Here is a 19,276-nt window from a genome sequence, read left to right as displayed (position 1 = left end):
CATAGGTAATTTTAGAATTGCACAGTTCTTCCTCTTAATTTGTTTATATTTTATTTATTTTTATCGATGTTTTCATTTGTTTACTATTGAACTTTCCAGAGTCAGTGACAGCGACCATATAAAATGTCAATTTTATTATTGCTCCGTTAATAACATGAATTAAAAGGATAATGCCACACATCTTTCTGGCAGAGGGGGAAGGGACAATGAAACCCCAGCAACATATTTCAACAAGGGAGCAAGAACATTTGGTGAGAAGTGCTCCCATTGCCTCCTCCCATCTTTTTTTTTAACCTCTTTGACTCTCAAGAAGGAATGTGTAAATAGGCTCAGTGAGGCTGTGTTTACCTGGCCCCCAGTTCACTCAGACTGGCCCAAACAGTCGCCCAGGCAAAGGCCCACCATGCCTGAGCACTAGAGAGTGCTTATTCAGTAGTAGTGCTGTGCATGTATATAGGATTTTAATACAAACCTTCTAAGTGAACTCAGGAACATTGAAAGGAGACAAGACAGCATTTTACTAGTAGGAGAAGCTTCCCAGAGAATCAATCTGCCCATCACTATTAGTAGTTCTCAGAACTTCCTGTGATAATAGCAACAATATTGTCAGTGACTGAAAGTCTGATTTCATACAAGAGAACCACTTCTGAAGTTTTAAAAACTATTTTTTAACACGTGAAATTACATACAATACAAAATACTTGTTTTACAACTTAAAATCTTTACAGTTATGGGTACAGTTACAGTAATGCAAGTAATATTAGTGCGTTCACTTAGAGCAAGGTTATTTATCTTCATTGGGCTTAACACAAAGCCAAGAATGACTTATTTGCCTAAACTGCTTTCTAGCCTTTGAATAAAAAAAAAGAAAAAGAAAAATGACTTCTACCTCCTGTATAATATGTCAGAATGATAAACAATGCCAACAATTAAGTAGTCCAGTATCTCTATAAATGGGAGATTGGATTCCAATAGCTTTTATGTTGTAAATCTTAAAGTTTTGGCTACATTCTGTCTATCAAATTGTCATTATCTCAGCTTTCAGGAAAATTATGTCATCTTTGGTAACAGGCTGCCCCAAAACAGAAACTATAGACTACACCATTTTTTTCCCAAAGAATCCTGTATTTTAATGAATAGCTGAATAAATAGACATTAATTATGAAATTCACATTAAGATAGAAGAAAATCCAAACATTCTGATTGCTTTATCTCTTAAATTTGATAGCTACTACAAAACATACTATTTATGTTAGGATAAAAATAAGCTGAATCACAAGAGTGTAACTAGGAAGTGCTGGCAAATATATACAGTAACATGGAGGAGTCATAAAATAAAAGTGTTTATATGTACATTTTTTTTCCTTTTTTTTGCATGGAGAAACACTGTTTTATAAAATGGGAAAACACACAGTAGACCACATGCAACAATAACCAATACAATGTGCACAGCAGTATAATCAAATAAGACACAAGAACTATGGGTTTAAAAAATAATTTGGGAGTGGAAAAAAAAAATTGAAACCTGGAATGCTTTCTTATTGAGGTTTCAGAATATAAATTTGTCTAACAAGCCTCTTGATAGTTTTCAAAAGTTCCCACTTGACTTCTTACGGTGTAAGTGTAGAGCTAAAAATAAACCATCATATTATACAAAACTTTGTATATTAGCATACAAAAGGTAACAATTTACTTTTTGTATAAAATATAACCTTTTGATAGTATATTTATTTCACATATGTATAAATATAACCCAAAGAATATGTTTTAAGTCTTTCTACCAAAATATTCTTTACAAAAGTTTACAAAACAAGTAATTTATTCATATTTACAACCTAGCACAGGAAAGATTCTGGGCCAGTGACGTTGGTATTATGTAAAAGAAAGAGAGTGCTTCTAGACGTTTTAAAGATTGAGAGGGCTTTGGAGAACTCTCAAAATATCATCTTTTTAGAACAGACATTTAAAGAGTTCTTAAACAAGTTCAGTTAAATTACATTTGATAATTGAATCTGTGGGCATATAACTAAAAAGGCTGAAGATAACCTAGGTTCTTCCATAATGAGGAAAATGATAGTGATGCTTTGTATCCCTTCCAAATCAGCACACGTCCTCCCCATTTTACAGCTGATCTGTGTGTGGGCACTGCGGTGATGTGACTCAAGGGAAACTCTTTCTTTGATACAGTGCTCAGCCCTGAAGGCGAGAAGCTGATATGCAGTGTCCATCTAGAATGTGCTAAAGATATATCACATCAGGGAGCAAAGAATGAATCCATTGCTACTGGAATAGATCACATTCTATTTAGCTGATTACCCAAATATGCCCCAATTGGGACAGATTGTTTTCTCTCTCAATTATGCTTTCCTTCAAACCCTATGAAACAGATTTGTACCCAACCATACCCACCATTTCTTGTCCTGCCTGATCTTCTGTTTCTTATCTCCAATCCAAACAAGATACCTTTTTTTACCTCAGTTTTCTTACAAATCAATCTCTGGCCATCAAGGGAAGCAGGGAAGACAAGGCTCTACTTCACTCAGCATGGGAACTAACCAGCAGGCATCATTGCAATAAGCAACACCCCAAGTTATTTGTGCCTGGATAAATCTCCCTCGTAGCAACATCCAGTGGGATGTTTTCTTTTTTAAATAGTAAAATCTGATGTGGACAAGTATGCCCTTATATTTCAGTATGATTAGGACAGTTTGTGATTGTATCTAAGACTTGGAAATGGATTCAGAAACTGGTTGTGGAAGCCCAAATAAAATTGGATAGCTCTGCTATCTTGTTTCCTCACTAGACACAGCATGTTGCTAAAGTATGGCATATGGGGGAAAACTGACAAAGTGAGAAGTGAATCTGGGGGAGAAATTCTATGATCCACTGGATGTCTCTAGTTTCTCTGGCTTTCCTCTACTTAGGAGACTGTTTGGTTCCTCCAAACAAACTTACAACATTTCAGCTTACCCTGGAAGTTTCAGGAAAACTAAATGAAAAGATAGAGTGGGAAGATAAAAGCCACAGTTATATCTGTCAGAGCAAATTCAGGAATTTGTTGCTTGTTGCTTGGAATTAGTGCCTCTGGATGACATGGGGTTTAACAAGCTACAATCTCTATCACTTTTCTCTCAGGGAGGAAAGGAGCTTGGGAAGCCTATTTTACATAACTAATTACACATCAACATCATTTCTGTTTGGGTAAACTGGATACTGTGTCCTGGAGTTTAGATGGGGAAAAGTGATCCCAATATTTTACTTTCAGGTTTGAGATTTAAAACAAGCATGTGAACCAAGCACTACAGTTATTTTCTGCTTCCACATTTAAGCCAAGGCATCTTCACGCGGTCCAACTAAAAGTCAAAGTTTGGCCTTTCCAGAGTCCTTGTAAAATACTGCCTTTTAGTACGTGGAGTTTGTTAACTGTCTCCCTGTTCTTTAGGAATTGTTTCCCAAGATTTCATCAAGATTGATGTCTTTCATCCAGTCATCGTTACCAGGCTCTGTCTTCAATAAAGAATCAATGAAATCAGCGTCACTATTGAGGGCAGGGCCCATGTTATCAGTTTGCTGGTTGAGAAAGTCAAAAGCTAAGTCACTGCCATGGTCAGTGCCTTGAAAAGCCCTGGAACTTTGGTTGGGTGAAGGAAAATTGCTCGAGGTCAGGGATGGCGGCTGGCTCATGCCTGTCCTCGACTGATTCAACCCTGTTCCTGACTGGTTCAAATTAGGCAACATTTGTGTGCTTAGCTGATTGGGTCTGAGATTTAGACTTCTGAGTGGACCCATGGTTTGTTCATTTAATGTCTGGCTCATTTGGTTCATGGGTCTCATTTGCACTGCTGGTGTTAACTGATTAGAGGGAGCCACTGCCCTCTGGGGAAACTGCTGGCTGCCTACTGCCTGTTGCAGTGACTGGTTTGGAGTATAGGCTGCAGGTGTACCCGTGGGGAAGCGGACTGCCGTGGACTTCAGAGCTTCCTGTTGTTTGGTGGTTGCTTCTTGAGAGGCCCAGTTTGGTGCTGTTGTGCTGGATGTGATCATCACATTTGATGTTCTCTGTGCTGGCACGCTTGCCATGCTATGGGTTAAATTTGGTCTTAATTGTTGTGAATTGCTAACAGGTCCTGCTCCAAAAGTGGCCACGCTATTATTATTACTTGCTCCTAAGGTAGGGGGCCGTGGCATCAGAGGGTTGTTTTGATTTGCTATCAGTTGGTTTGGGTTTCTCTGTTGGGTCAACTGGTTGACTCCTGAAGTGACGCTGTATGTACCAGGTTGGCTGCAAGGCAGATTTCCATACATCCCCATATTCTGAACTGCTGTGGGTAATGATGGTACTCTCGTCCCATGGGAAGTAGACAGGAGGCTGGAGTTCGGAGTCAAAATGGTATGTGTGGAAACTGGGTTTGCCAAAGCCTGGTTGGAGTTTAAACTTACTGTTGATGAGCCACCTAAGAAAAAGAAGATATTTATATTAGTTTACACCCATAGGTTATCTCCTCTTTCAGAGCAATTTGCAATAACTTATCAGTTCTGAAGCTGTTTTCAGGTGTAAGAACAAATAAAGAGAAATAATCATCACAGCATTTTATATAAAAGAAGTAAGACAGCTTCTGGAAAGAAGTATTACCTAGGTCATCCCTTAGTCAAGAGTCTACATGTCATAAAAAGAAGGCTACAATAAAATGGATCTAGTTTTTAGGTTTTACTTTCTTTCTCTTCTGGAGTCATGATAGTTAATCTTTCTTTTTTAAAAAAAGATTTTATTTATTTATTCATAAGAGACATAGAGAGAGGCAGAGACACAGGCAGAGGGAGAAGCAGGCTCCATGCAGGGAGCCTGATGCAGGACTTGATCACAGGACTCTGGAATCATGACCTAAGCCAAAGGCAGACGCTTAACCACTGACCCACCCAGGTGCCCCTCTTTCTTTCATTTTGAATTACCTTTACTCTATTTCAAGACTGAAGACTACAATTTTGATGAACCAGCTGTCGTGAAATCCATGCTACTGGTTACCTCGTGTCCAAATAAAAAAGTGTGGATGAATCCTATACATGGCTACTAGATTAATATTCCAAACCTATGGCCTTGAAAATCATTTCCAGTTATTCATCTGCATCACCCCTATTCAAGGGGCTTCCATGCGTGGCCCCCAAAGGTCCGAAGGGTAAATTCCCATCTCTTTAAACATCTGGAACTCAAGGTGTCCATGCTCCAGTGATGATTTCTATGTGGAAAACCCTCTACTCCAAGAGGTTTAGTTACTATTGCATCATTATCCACATACCATGAGCCACATTTATTCAGGCTATTTCCCTATCATATGATGCCCTTCTTAACTGGCCAAGCACTACTTCTTCTTCAAAACCCAGGCCAAGGTCTAAGCCCCTCACTGAGCTTTGCCTGATATTCCAGACTGCTCTTTCCAGCAGGATTTGCTCTTTGATGTTTTCATTTAGCACTTTGCTTTTGTATTGGGAAATCCATGGAACCTCAAAGTGGAACCATCAATCATAGGCTGCCAAATAGGGAGGCTCACCATATCAAATAGCAATTAATCAGCACTTTAAAATCTTCCTGATTTGGGCAGGTGAAAGTCATCATGGGAAGACATCTTGAGAAGCAAAATGGAATACCAGAAAGATAAAAATAAGCGTCCAGTAGATTATTAAGTTCCATAGGGGAAAATATTTTTGATTCATTTGTTCACTGTCGTATTCTCTTAGTGGATGGTGCAAAGTAGGTATTCAATTAATATCAAATGAATGAATAAATTAGATACGCAAATCTATAATTTGGAAAAAGGTCTTCTTTCAAAGTACTCTCCCTGCACAGATACAGGGAATCTCAGAGAATCAGAAGTACTAAGAAACAAGAATTAGACACACATAGAAACATCAGAATAGCTCTGCATGAGAAGAACATGGCTGTAGTTGTAGCCCTAGGGAACCCCCCCTGGCTTGGGGAGAGCTAGCATGGCACACAGCCTGATAGACTGAAATCCTTGCTATCTGTTTTTAAATGCCTCCCACTAGACTACATACCCATAGTAGGCAAGAGCAGTCTCTTGTATCTCCTTGTATGTCCAGACTGAGCACAGACCCCTGCACCAGTAGGGTAGTAAGAGTTTGATAAAGAGGGATCAGAGTCACACAGGAGATGCTTGAATTGTAGGGAATTGACACACAGCTGATGATGGTAAGCAACACCATCTTGGGATCTAAAGGTTTCACCATAAGGAAATAGACACTATGAAACTGCTACGAGAAAAAATTTAGAGGTTTTAAAAAGTCATTCACTCTAGGTACCCTCTGTTTTGACAATATGCCCTGAGTAGGTTTATGAAGAGAGCAAATAGTTTTAAACAACCACAGTAGAGAGGATTTCCATAAAGATCATGGATATCGATCAGTTCATATTTGAACATTCCTAATAGGTGGTAAAAATTGTACCATGTGCTTTTCATACATCATTCCTGATATTAACATCTGGACAAGGTGATCATTACTGCATTGAGATTAAAGTAAAAAATGATAAAAAAGTTTGTGCTGTGCTTGTTGCTTATTTCATCCTCAGAAGGACATGGGAAGTATGATGCTCTTGAATAGTGGCTCTTACCCACTTGGGGCAGCAATTGGTTGCCAAGGATCCCTCCCTTAAGAAGATCCCCATTTGCACTGTGAAAGTGGCTTGCCAGTGCCTATGAAGTAGCCATCCTCCCTGTCTGCCTTAGAAACGGGCCCCTGATTTTGCAGCAATGTGCCCAGCTGAAAAATCACATTTCCCAAACTTCCTCAGTGATGGAGGGGTCCACATGAATAAATTCCAGCTAAAGGTAGAAGTTATTAGGTGTGAGTCTAAGAAATCTATTTTTTAAAAAAGACTTTAGGTATTTGAGAGAGAGGGCTCACAAGCAGGGGGAGCAGCAGAGGGAGAGGGAGAAGCAGGTTCCCTGCTGAGCAGGGAGCCTGATGCGGGTCTTAATTTGTCTCTTATGAGCCCAAAAGTGGTGACAAGAGGATTGGGCTTAATGCAAATTCCAAGAGAGAGGAATGTCTGGGATCATGACCTGTCATGATCATGACCTGAGCTGAAGGCAGATGCTTTACCAATTGAGCCACCCAGGCGCCCCTCAAGAAACCTATTTTGAAAAGAGATTCTGACTCATTTGGGAAGACATTCTCCCTTTTCCCTTCTTTTGCCATTCTATCTGGAATACTGATGTGAAGGATGGCAGTGTGGTGGTCACAAGGCAACCTTTAGGGTGGAAGGTGCATGCTAAAGAAGGTGGAGCAGAAAGACAAAAGAAGCCTGGATCCCTGACAACACAGTACAGCCACAACATCAGCCTGAGACTGCTATCCTTGAGATTCTTTTCTGTGAATGGGAAAGAAAAGCCCAAACATCCACTGTGAATTTTGTATAATATTTCAAAGGGCTCCTAGCCTCCCCTAAACCTACTGATAGGCCATGGTGCAAGAACCATGTTCCAAATGAACCTCCACCTTGTCTTTCAGCCACGTTGAGGACAGAATCAAATAGAGAATCCAATTTTCAGCCTAAGACAAAATAATCTTAGAGAGTGGAATGTATACATCCCATTCCTAATTTTAGTGGCGAGAGGCAGTCCGGTACATTTGAAAGAGTTTAAATACATTAGAACAACATAGTTATAGCTAAGCACAACAGGACCAGAAAATATTTTAAAAACAGGAATACTCCTAGCCCTTCCTTTTTTTAGAGGCTCTTCTGTATGGCTTTGTGGATGGATGAAGGTAACAGATAAATCAGGGAGAACTTGGAAAAATAGAGGATAAACTTAATTTACATGAGAAAGCACAGAAAGGTACTAAACAGAAGGCAGGGACAGTCTAGGTTAGGTCTGGGAGAAGTTCCTTTAGGGTTCAGGGAGTAGGAGGAGAGAGATTTTAGAGGTAATGCCTACTACCCATGTAATGTTGAGTGACCTACTAAAAAGCTTTACTTTGGATCTTAAATGCAATCAACCTGTGAGTTTTTGAGAGACTTCATAAAGATGTCATTTGCTTTCCAATGATGTCTTGGTGTCAGGACTATCTGTCTCTTATAAGCCCAAAAGTGGAGACAAGATTGGGCTTAATGAAAATTCTAAGAGGGAAGAATGTTTGCTTACCTTACATGATTTGAGTCAGGATACCTTGCTGGGAAAAGAATGGTCAAACTAAGAAGATAGAAAAAATTTAAACTCTCTTGAGCTCTCAGAGGTAATTTGGAGGGCAGTAAAATATGTGAATGTGAATAGAGAGAGGACAAGAATCAGCAAGAAATGATGAAAGGACTAAAAACACTCAACTTCAGTCTTGATCTGAAAGTTAAATGGGAACTAGTGCAAGATTTAAGAAAGATGTGACATTTCCATATGAGGCAGGGAGAGGAGGAAATGTTAAAAACTGAAGTTTTTTTCTTCTGCAGTTATGATTTTTACTGATTTTTAAGAACACTCACCAGAATACTGAGCAGCAGTCGGCTGCATACTGCCCGCGCTTCTTCTTTGGTCTTTGTAATCTGGGGGTGGCCTTGTCAAATGTCTATTTATCTGATCCTGTGGAGCTATTTTCTCCTGGAAAACACAAATGAAAACATATTAAGTGGCATGCTCACTTACCCACTTGTAAACATTTATAGACTGTCATTTAAAAAAATAAGACAGTGAACAATTTTATAGCAATAGTTGCAAATCATGGACTTTATTTACTATACTAGTCTTACTTCAGAGACCGGTCTTTTCAATTTCAATGAATTTCCTGCCTGGAAGTATAATTTTTACCACTCTTTAACTCTTAGCATGTGTTTTGAGTCTAGGAGCTAATCTCATTTTATTTTGCAATTAGATTTCAGTGAGAGCTAAATTCGTATGATTTTTTTTAAGATTTTATTTATTTATTCATTCATTCATGAGAGACACAGAGAGAGAGAGAGAGAGAGAGAGGCAGAGACACAGGCAGAGGGAGAAGCAGGCTCCATACACCGGGAGCCCAACGTGGGACTCGATCCCGGGTCTCCAGGATCGCGCCCTGGGCCAAAGGCAGGCGCCAAACTGCTGTGCCACCCAGGGATCCCAACCTCCATTTTCAAAGATAAACATAACTGACACAGGTAGACAGAGAACAATATAATTCTAGAAAAGTCAATAAATAGAAAACTTTGTAAAGATAGATGGATAAATTAGATGGATGTCAAATGTGCACTGGCTACCTCAGATCCCACTTAAATCATGTATTTCTCAATTTCCTGAGCTTTCTAACTAGAACAAATCTACTATGAAGAAAAAAAAATGCCCTTAAAACAACAAACCAAGTTCAAATTCTTGTTTCTAAAAAAAAAAAAAAAAATTGAAAAACTCACGGGTTTTGGGCCATCAAGTAATTCATGTAAAACACAATTTTGATGAGCTAAGTGTAAATGAATCAGAAACATATGGATTACATTTCTTTTAAATATGGGTTGACAAATTAAGGAAAAAAGTGGTTGGTGAAAGTCTTTATGGTTTTGCCCAAACCCTAAATGTTTCAGAAACAGCTTGAGATGTTCCATGAACCCAAATGTGGTGATGTTCAACCATTCCTGTTGTAAACTATTGTGCAAGCTGACAGTTTTGATTTTTTTGCCAAGCACGGGACTTTCTGAATTCTTCTCTTTTTCAAAAACATGTATCATTTTTTTCTTATGTAACTAGGTGTTTCTGCTGTTTATATATACATATATATATATATATTTTTGATTTTGTTTATTTATTCACGAGAGACAGAGAGAGAGAGGCAGAAACACAGGCAGAGGGAGAAGTAGGCTCCCTCCAGGGAGCCCAATGTGGGAGTCAAACCCGGAACTCCAGGATCATGCCCTGAGCCAAAGACAGACGCTCAACCTCTGAGCCACCCAGGCATCCCTCTGCTGTTTATATTGCAGAAAACAGGGTTTGTGAATATGTGCATGTGTGTGTGTGTCTCTCTCTCTTCACACACACGCACACACACAAGACAGCATCAGGCCCTTGGTTCCTGATTAAAGACTAGATCTCAAATCTGAACTTATTTTTATATATATTTAATCTACTTACTGACTTTATTTCCCTGAAGGCTAAATTAGGTTGTCCAAAGAGTTAACAATACATCTCTAGAAACTTTAGTTTCTTGAACTGCTTGTTCATAGATGAATTACATTCAATGGCCTTGCCTATGGACTATCATGGAACTGCCATGTTGTCACTTGAGTCTGAGGAATAGCAAAGACCAGACTCCAACATGGAAAGCAGATTGCTCCCATTCCCATCCTATGCAAGAGGATGACACTCCCATTCTGTGTAAGTGTAATCTCACAGGCCATCCCTGAGACTACTTCTGTGCAACCTGAAATTAAACTTATCAGCTAATGTTTTATGATCTTGGACCCAATAATTCAACCCGATCACTTGGACCTGAAAACCTATTAGAGAAGTAATCTCTGTTGACTGTCCTGTCCTGCTTCAGTTTTGCCATCTCAAAATGTGAACTGTAGATACTTCTAGGACCTTCCTAGTACTCCAATTGTAAGGACTAATCCTTTACCTCTGTGAAAGCTTGGCATGGTGCCTGGCACACAGAAGGTGCACAAAATGTGTTGGTTATTATGATGCCCACAGTGTTACATACTACTCATCTCCTGTTGTGCTTCATTGGTGGGAGTAAGGATAACGCACTTTCATGAGAAAATGTCTCTATTTAGGCGCCTTTCTGGCCTTGCCAACTGACTGGAAATGACTACAAAGCATATGCTAATGTAAAGCCATATCAAAGACTGTTTCTTCCTGGATATGCTAAAAAGCACAGGCACTCTCAATGGTGTCCAAACAAAGAGAAATGTGAATGGTTTATAAAAATCACAAAAACAGCAATTCCATTCTCATTCATCTCTCACAGCTTATGCCACTGCCCTTTGCACCTGTCCCAGTGGTGACTCAACTGGGGCCCAATGAGAGTTAGGCCACTGCCAGGACTCGACCCTCCTGGCAGGTTTCCTTGCCTTTTAATCAGAACTGAAAAATCCAGAAATTCAACCTCTGCATGTTATAATTCAGCACACTAGAAGTACTGATGGGAATAATGAGAGTGTGCCGAATCTTGGATTGTATGTTTTTCTCTCCTACTGCCCTTGTTTCTGAGCTATTTGGTTGGCGAAGATCAAAAGAAGAGAGGGGATTGGTGGGACAGCTAGAGTTTTCATAACTTACACATAACTTTTAGAAGAAATTGGTTGTGTCACTTTGTGATCCTGTTAGTGGCACTCCTCCACCTATACCTTAGGGCAGTACTCCAGGTCACCCGTAAATTTGTTGCTTTCTATTCCTTATTCATTTCTCACTATTTTTCACCTGCTCTAGACTCCAAAGTTATTCCATTTGTCATTCCTTAAAAATAATGATTATGTTACTATTTACACTTTTCATTGTGTATCAAATATTTCAGAATATAATCTCAAACCCACAAACAAATATACCCCTGGGCTATAACTTTTGTTGTCTTACCCCTCTTCACCTGGAATGGAGGACCTTACTTACTCTATCCATCAGAATCCTACAGTGTTCAAGGTCAAAGTCAAAGTCAAATTTTACCTCTTCTGGGAGACTCTTTAATCTCCCCGGGCTGATTTTATCTTTCTTCCATTACATTTTCCCTTACTCTGTTCATACTTTGTTGTAATGCAAATCTGAGTCTGGTGTTTCCTTGTTTAAAATCCTTTAAGTTCTCTCCATCGGTTTTTAAGACGATGTAATTTATCAAGCTCTATCCACTGGCCTCTCCTCTCTGGCCTCCTTGCCTATTACTTCCTTATCCTCTACCTCCATATACTACATCATATGTAGTGTACGTTACTGTCTCTGAGTCTTTGAATCTGCTGGTTCTTCTGGCCTGAACACCCGCCTCCTCTCTCCCCCATCACATTTCAGATCTTCAGTAGACATAACTTCCTCTCTGAGACCATTTCTAGCATTTAATCACATGCCTTACAATTGCCTATTTATTTGACATCCCTGTGGGCTCTGAGCTCCTTAAGGACAGAGACTGGGTCTATCTTATTTATAGCTGTTTTCTCACTGTAAATCAGTTAATATTTACTGAATGAATTATAGCACTTATCACAGCCTAGATTTCAGACTTTTATGACAAAGCTCTTTAAGCACCAAAATTTTTAAATTTGTTTTTCACATTTTTGGGTACCTTGCCTCTATGGAACCTCAACCTGGAGATGACTAACTCTGCCCCCACCCTTTTTTTCATTTGGGCCAAATCATCTGAAGGGAGAGAATGAAACTTGGAGAGGAGGCTTGTGTTTGGAGGCAGGAAGTGCTTGGACCAGGGCCTGAGTGTATGTCCCAGGACATGGACGAGAGAGCAGATGAACAGTGAGGCAGGGCTGATGCCTGAGTCCTGCTGGTGAAATAACCACCTTGCCTTTCTTTAAGATCATTTAACTATGGCCAAAGCTGGAACTATCTCTTCAATTTTCTTTACAAACATCCCTCATTCTGAGATGCTTTATTTTGGAATGCCAAATCTTAAGTTTTGAAACTCCATGCTGGCTTTATACAACTGTTGTTGAAATTCCTTTTATCTCTAAAGTCAGTTTAGATTCCAGCTGATTTAAGTTCTGTCCACTATTTCTACCCATCAGGGCTGCAGCACAAAAATGTCTCCTTTTGCCTGATTCAAATGCCTATGTTGGTGGTTCTTAACATTCCTGGGCTGGGCAGGGCCGGGTAGGTGGGGTGCCATGCATTCCAACTGTCCAGCAGCTGGTAAATCAAGTAAGTGGTTTTGTTTTGTTTTGTTTTGTTTTGTTTTCCTGCAGTGCTTTAACTTAGGTATACAATTAGCTTCACTTCCAGCCAAGACACTCTTGTTGCTATCACCTCAGTAGGCATGGATCAAAGGGCAGTGAACAGAAAGGGGAAATAATGAATTCCCACTGGTAGGCCAATAGGAACATGCAGTAGAAATGAGAAAGTTTTACCGCATCAACCAGCATCTGCTGCTGGAGGAGAAGGTGTTGCTTCTGCTCCATGATCTGCCTCTGTAGAGTCTGTTTCTTTCCCATCAACTGCTGATTCAACAGTGATTGCTGGGAGTTCATGTAACCACTTCCGGTGTTTGGATTTGAGCAGGGGTTGGGACTTGGACTGGGGCCTGTGTTCTGGCCTACCACAGAGTGTTGATCCTAAAGAAGAGAAAGGGGTGGGGTGGGGGGAAGCTACTGTGAATTAAAAGAAGAAAAATGTAGCACAAAGATCATAAGCTTAGATTCCGAACATTTTTTCATCTTGTTAAGATCAAACATGGTTAAATGGGTTGAAGATCAGAGAATTGCTTTTTAAATGTAGGAGGAAAAATGCACATTACAGCAACCAAAGCAGCTGGGTTAATGACATTAGGGCACTGGAAAAGCTCCCATATGACTCTGATGGTGGAACCTCCACATTCCAGAAGGTGTTTATGGAACCTCAAAGAAACGACCATAAAAACATATGGCAAACCTCTTAATTGCTCAGGAACAAACACATCATAAAGTAACAAGTTCTTCCTTTTCCTTAAAGTTAGCACATATCATTGCTGATCCTGCAACAAAAATTATGTTTCAGTGCATATGTTTAAAAGTTGAATAACAACTTTGGTCAGAAGGGGCCCAGCTTTCAGTGATAAGTCGGGAAGGCCTGTGAGTTTCTGTTTTGGAAACTTGGAAGGGACTTCACTTTTCAGAGACTTGTCAGTTTTGCTCCCTGGTCAGTAAGTCAGGAATTCCAATCTATCTATCAATCAGCAAAAGAACACCAAACCAACAATGATAAAGTACTGATAAAAAAACTCAACATTAAAAAAAAAAAAACCAAAAAAACTCAACATTGTATATTAGTAATATTGGGTATCAGTGAATTGCCATTATAACTCCAAGGCTCTACCAATTTTAAGGCACTGACATGTCAGGACCTTGTAGAGAAGAAAGCTTAAACCTAGCAAAATGTTTTCATGAGTTCCCAATGATGTGTTTAGGCTTGTACACTGTTGGATTTACAAGAAAATTCTAGCTATACACATTGTTGGGGATACAAGAACTCTTCCCACCTTGAAGAATGTATCTAATTAAGGAAGAAATCGCATGCTTACATAGAAAAATAGAAGAAAATACAGAATCAAGTCTTAGATATGATACAAGTACAAAGTCAAAGGTTCCTCACACTTTGATGATATTCACTGGGGAAACCGATGCTCTGGACTTGCTCCAGAAATTCTGAGGCTATAGACTGGGTCCCTGGTCAGGTAATTCTACTACTACTACCAAATCTACTCATTGGTTCAGAGTATGCTCTTTGATAAACATTGGATTATGTGAGCAATAAAATCCATTCTCCATCTGGACTGTGTGAAATTACAAGAGATTAAAAAGATAAGGCAACTCTCATGATGCCTCATAAGCAGTCATACATACTCTATTTGTGAAGTCTCTTCCCTTTTATCTCATTTTTTTTTTCTTTAGCTATCTACTAAACTAAAAAAAAAAAAAAAGCTACCAGTCCACAGCCTGGAGAAACAGGAAATATGGCCTTGTGTCTGTAGTCTCTGGGGCTACAGAGCTCACCAAATACCTCAAAAGCAAAGGGATACAAAATAATTCTAAAGATGCCCAGGCACTGAGCCTTATTACAGGCCAGGCACTGTCCTCAACGTGTCACATGATTTACCACATTGAATCCTCCCAACGAAATGATGAGCGACAACTAGTAGTATCATCTGAAATTTGCAGATGAGAAACCTGAACTCAGACATCAGATGGAAGACTGGAAGCCAGGTCTGCCTGACTCCAGAATTCTATTTCTCAATCACCATACCTATTGTCTCTCAGCTAAGATAAGAAGTGTTGAGGGAAAAAGATGCTTCTACTTTTGGGCTGTGCAAACCCACCTGCCCATGGAGCACGTGTGGATTGAGCACATTCTGCAGAGATGAGTACCCTCCAACAGGCATGTGGAAGGGAGTGTGTTGGGGAGAAGGGCAGGCTGTAGGGTCTGGGAGGGGGGCGGTCCTCCTCACCAGTTAACTAAAAATAACGGGAGCTCTGAGGCAGGCACATCCTCCATGTGGCTTTAAATAGTCATCCTCCAACACCTCTGCATGCAATGCCCAGTCAGTTCTCTCCAAGCTAAATCCATCTTGGTTCTTGGAGAGGAAAGTTCACCCCTACATGTCCTACAAGTCACTAGGGATGTGGGCATGGTAACATAGTACACAAGATCATGAGCTCTGCAGATAAGCCTGCTTTAAGTTGTATCCCAGTTTCGGCACTTATTAGCTGTGTGATCTCAGAGAAGTTAATTTACCTCTATGAGCCTCAGTATCCTTATCTGTAAAATGGGCACCAGAACAGTACTGACTCCATGAGGTCCCTGTGAGAATGAGTGGAAATAATACAATGCCAATAATATTAAGCACAGAAGTAGCACTTAATAAGGACAGCTGCTCATAATTGTTAGAGTTATTTCAACACACAGGAGCAAGAGTCTGTTTTGTTTGTCTACTGGGAAGTAAGGGAGATAGGCCTTCCAGATTGCACAAAGCTGTTCTGTGTGGACTCTATCAGAAATGCAGAGGTTTCCATTACATTGTGGAGAGTGAGCTACTGATGGGCCCAGAGAATGATCTTCATCCTCCTACCTGGAGATGTTGGAAGAGGAGCGGAGAGCCATTCTCTGATGGAAAGTCTTTTGGAGGATGCTGCTTTCATCCAGGGTTAGAGGCTTGGTTCAGGGCCGTAAGACTTTTTTTCTGTGCTTGCTTTTATTTCTTAATATCCGATTATTTATTAATAGAGCAGACAATATGCATTGACTAAGTATTACACCTTAATTTCTTCATTTGTAAAGTAGAAGTAATTACATTAATGACATAAAATTAAATCAGATGAAATTTAGAGCAGTTCTAGGCACTCTAGATACTTGATTAAATTTTAGCAATTAATATTTTTCTTATTTCTTTATTATTTTGTAAATGGCAGAGATACATTGTTTGTGGCAGCCGCGATGGCCCGGTGGTTTGGCGCCACCTTCGGCCCCGGGTGTGATCCTGGAGACCCGGAATTAGGTCCCATGTCGGGCTCCCTACATGGAGCCTGCCTGCTTCTCCCTCTGCCTGTGTCTCTGCCTCTCTCTCTCTCTCTGTGTGTCTGTCATAATTAAATAAATACAATCTTAAAAAAAAATTTTTTTTTGTGAAGATGCTTACACTATAAGTGTACCTGGATCATAGATGTGGTGTGTTTTGCTCCCATAATATTTTATTTTACCTTTTTTAAAAATTTTGCAACGTTAATGTAAGACTGATAGCAAAAACATGAAAACAGGACAAAAGCACACAATAAACACAGGAAGGGCAAAGCCAGTTTCATCTTGCGTGCCATCCTGGATAGGCAGGTAGAAGCTGCCCAGAGTACTGTGGTAAGAAGGGATCTGAGGAGGTACTCTGGTATGGTGAGTTTTGGATCTAGTTTTGGATCATAACTGTTGGATCCAGGAGAAGTTGCTGTTCTTCTTGTCCTGGCAGCATTTCTGGTCTGGAGGGTGGAGCTGGTGTTGGCCACACCACTGGTGCCACTGCTAATACCAGCTCTCCAAGCAGCTCTCCTGTTGGCATGGTTGCCATTCAAAATGTACTGATGGTATGTGGCCCAGGAGCCAAGGGAATCCTAGCCCAGCGACTGCTAAAATCTCTGTCATCCTACCAGGTCAGAAGCTACACCCATATGTCATCCCAGCTCCAACCATCCAATCAGAGCTTCATCCTCAATGTTCATCTGGGCCCTCATCTTGGCCCTGGCATGTGCCTCAGCCATTTCCACATCTATTGCCTTGAATGAATCATCACAGCCTCCAATAAATGAGCCTTCCACTTCTGGGGGGTCTCAGTCCTGATTCTGGGTGATGAATCTCAGCACGTTCATCTTGCTGGTCTTGTGGAGGGCTCACAGGCCCTAGAGGAATTCATAGTTGGGTGGGCTGCTACTGGGAATCTTCTTATTCCAGGTATCTCAGTGTGAGAGGATGATAAACATTTGCTTCCAGCCAGGCAGATCTGTTGTTGCACCACTGGCTCCAGGTGGCCCCTTTCCAGTCCCAGTGCCTGCACAGGGTGGGGGATAGGGGTGGGCTGTCTTGGACCTCACCCATGCCTCAACTCCCAGGGTTTCTGCCTCCAGGATTGAGGCCTACAAAGCCTTAGGCTGTTGGTCCTATTCAGAAGACATGTGGAGATGCAAGGTGGGACACGTGTAGGGTGTCTGTTCATAGGAAGGCCACACATTTTGTGCCTCTTGTCACAACAAACCCAGATTCCTCTTGGGTGTGTTATAAACAGAGGAGCCATTTCTTCAGGCTCCCTGCTCTGAGCACACCCCATGCTCCCATCATATTTTATTTTATTTTTTTTCCCCATCATATTTTAAACACAAACTTTGCCCTCCAGTGGGCCACAGTCCCCACTATTTCTTATTTTATTATATCTGCCCATTTCCCTCATTTCTATTACTTGCCTGGTTCATGTAGGCATTTGAGGTTAAGAACTCTGGCTTGGGGACACCTGGGTGGCTCAGCGGTTGAGCCTTTGACTCAGGGCATGATCCCGTGGTCCTGGGATGGAGTCTCACATCAGGCTCCCTGTATGGAGTCTGCTTCTCCCTCTGCCTCGGTCTCTGCCCCACCCCCACCCCCGTCTCAAATAAATAAATAAATAAATAAATAAATAAATGTATCTTTAAAAATCCTTAAAAAAAGATCTCTGGCTTATAGTTGATCTAGGAGTCTAAGATACACACATCACATCCCCACGTACATCCTCACTCAAAGTTACTGCAGTAAATAGCATGCATAACAATTTCCATTAGGTGGTATGATATCTACTGGTGCTTTAAGATTAAAATCTAGATCTTCTGGAATTCTGGGATCGAGTCCCACATCGGGCTCCCTGTGAGGAGCCTGCTTCTCCCTCTGCCTATGTCTCTGCCTCTGTCTGTGTCTCTCACGATAAATAAATAACATCTTTAAAAAGAAAATAAAATAAAATCCAGATCTTCTAATGCCTAATCTAGTGCATTAGTAATTAGTGCACCTGTGCATCCATCCGTCCATTAACGAAGTCAACAATTTTATTGAATATCTATTATATGCTAGGCAGTTTTCTATTTCCTGGAGATTAAAAAAAATTATTTAGAAAGAAAAATTGAAGAGAAAGAGGTGGGCAGAGTGCTTGGCATTGGCAAAATTGGTGAACTTCAAAATAATTTCCAGGGAAATTTGGAAACCTAGCCTCCTCTAAAATTTATAAAAGATCTGCATACCAAGAAAATGTAACTCTCTTTCTCTCTCTAATCAAACAGATGGACTGTGCTAAATTTAGTTTCATTCCTTCACAATACCAAAGCATATAAATAAGAGATAAGCTCTCTTTTGGAATTTTGTACAGGGTTTTTGAGCCTTGTAGCTTCTGGCCAATGGGCTTTACCACATATTCTGCCATATACATTCTTTCATGTCAGGATTGAAGTAATAGTTGGCTGCTGCTACATTTTTTTTGCCCTTATGTTAGCTATGAAACACGAAACACCTTCTTACACAGGCTTGCTGTCATTGCCAAGATGTTGTGCAAACCTTATTACATAAAATATTTTGAAAGAAAAATCTGCTCTGATGCGTTGGCTTTGATTTGCATATTCAGCCTCACTCTGCCTTCCATTCAGCCCATGGAGAACCTGGCCTATTAGAAATCAATCTCTTTCTATTTCAACACTCATTGTCTCCTTAGAGCTTGTGAAGACGCAAGCTTAGGATGGCACATCCTAAGCCTGTAGATGAAAGAAAGAGTGTGTGTGTGTGTGTGTGTGTGTGTGAGATTGCAAATGAATTAGGTCATTTCTATCAATGCAGTCTTTTACATGACAGAAAACCCAGTTTTCTAGAGAAACTAGAGTTAAAGGCTGATTTGGCAGCTAATAATAGCCATATATGATTGGTTAAAATCATGAACTTTAATGATCTTTCATTTTACGCGTGTGTTTATTTTCTCTTTCTATCAATAAAATTACAGTATTTTATGCTAACCTACAAAATAGGCTTCTGATCCTATCCTCCTGGATTGATATAAATTTGCATTTAATATGCACTTACAGTTTTTCACATTTGTGTGTGTGTGTGTGTGTATGAGAGTTTAATTTTTT

General features: G+C 40.2%; 1 protein-coding gene and 1 non-coding gene across 3 annotated transcripts in view; both read right to left on the bottom strand.

The window, feature by feature from the left end:
- Positions 1-34: 34 nt before the first annotated feature.
- MAML2 (mastermind like transcriptional coactivator 2) overlaps positions 35-19,276 on the bottom strand; it is a 343,007-nt gene continuing 323,765 nt past the window's right edge. Inside the window, exons 3-5 of one of the 2 annotated variants that reach the window (XM_025419195.3) lie at positions 13,034-13,237; positions 8,492-8,606; positions 35-4,454 (exon numbers count right to left, since the gene is read on the bottom strand). In XM_025419195.3, the coding sequence (XP_025274980.3) occupies positions 3,439-4,454; positions 8,492-8,606; positions 13,034-13,237 (1,335 nt within the window). In that variant the 3' untranslated portion in view covers positions 35-3,438. The remainder of the gene's footprint in view (positions 4,455-8,491; positions 8,607-13,033; positions 13,238-19,276) is intronic. The other variant, XM_025419196.3, reaches the window with a different exon arrangement.
- LOC112642190 (small nucleolar RNA SNORA11) lies at positions 17,332-17,461 on the bottom strand. The gene has a single exon (XR_003125097.1). It is a non-coding gene; the product is annotated as a small nucleolar RNA SNORA11 (small nucleolar RNA).

This window comes from Canis lupus, chromosome 21 (assembly GCF_003254725.2).
Source record: "Canis lupus dingo isolate Sandy chromosome 21, ASM325472v2, whole genome shotgun sequence".
In the NCBI taxonomy this organism is placed as follows: Eukaryota; Metazoa; Chordata; class Mammalia; order Carnivora; family Canidae; genus Canis; species Canis lupus.
Note: the sequence above shows the minus strand (reverse complement) of the source record. Positions and strands in the feature narration are given on the sequence as shown.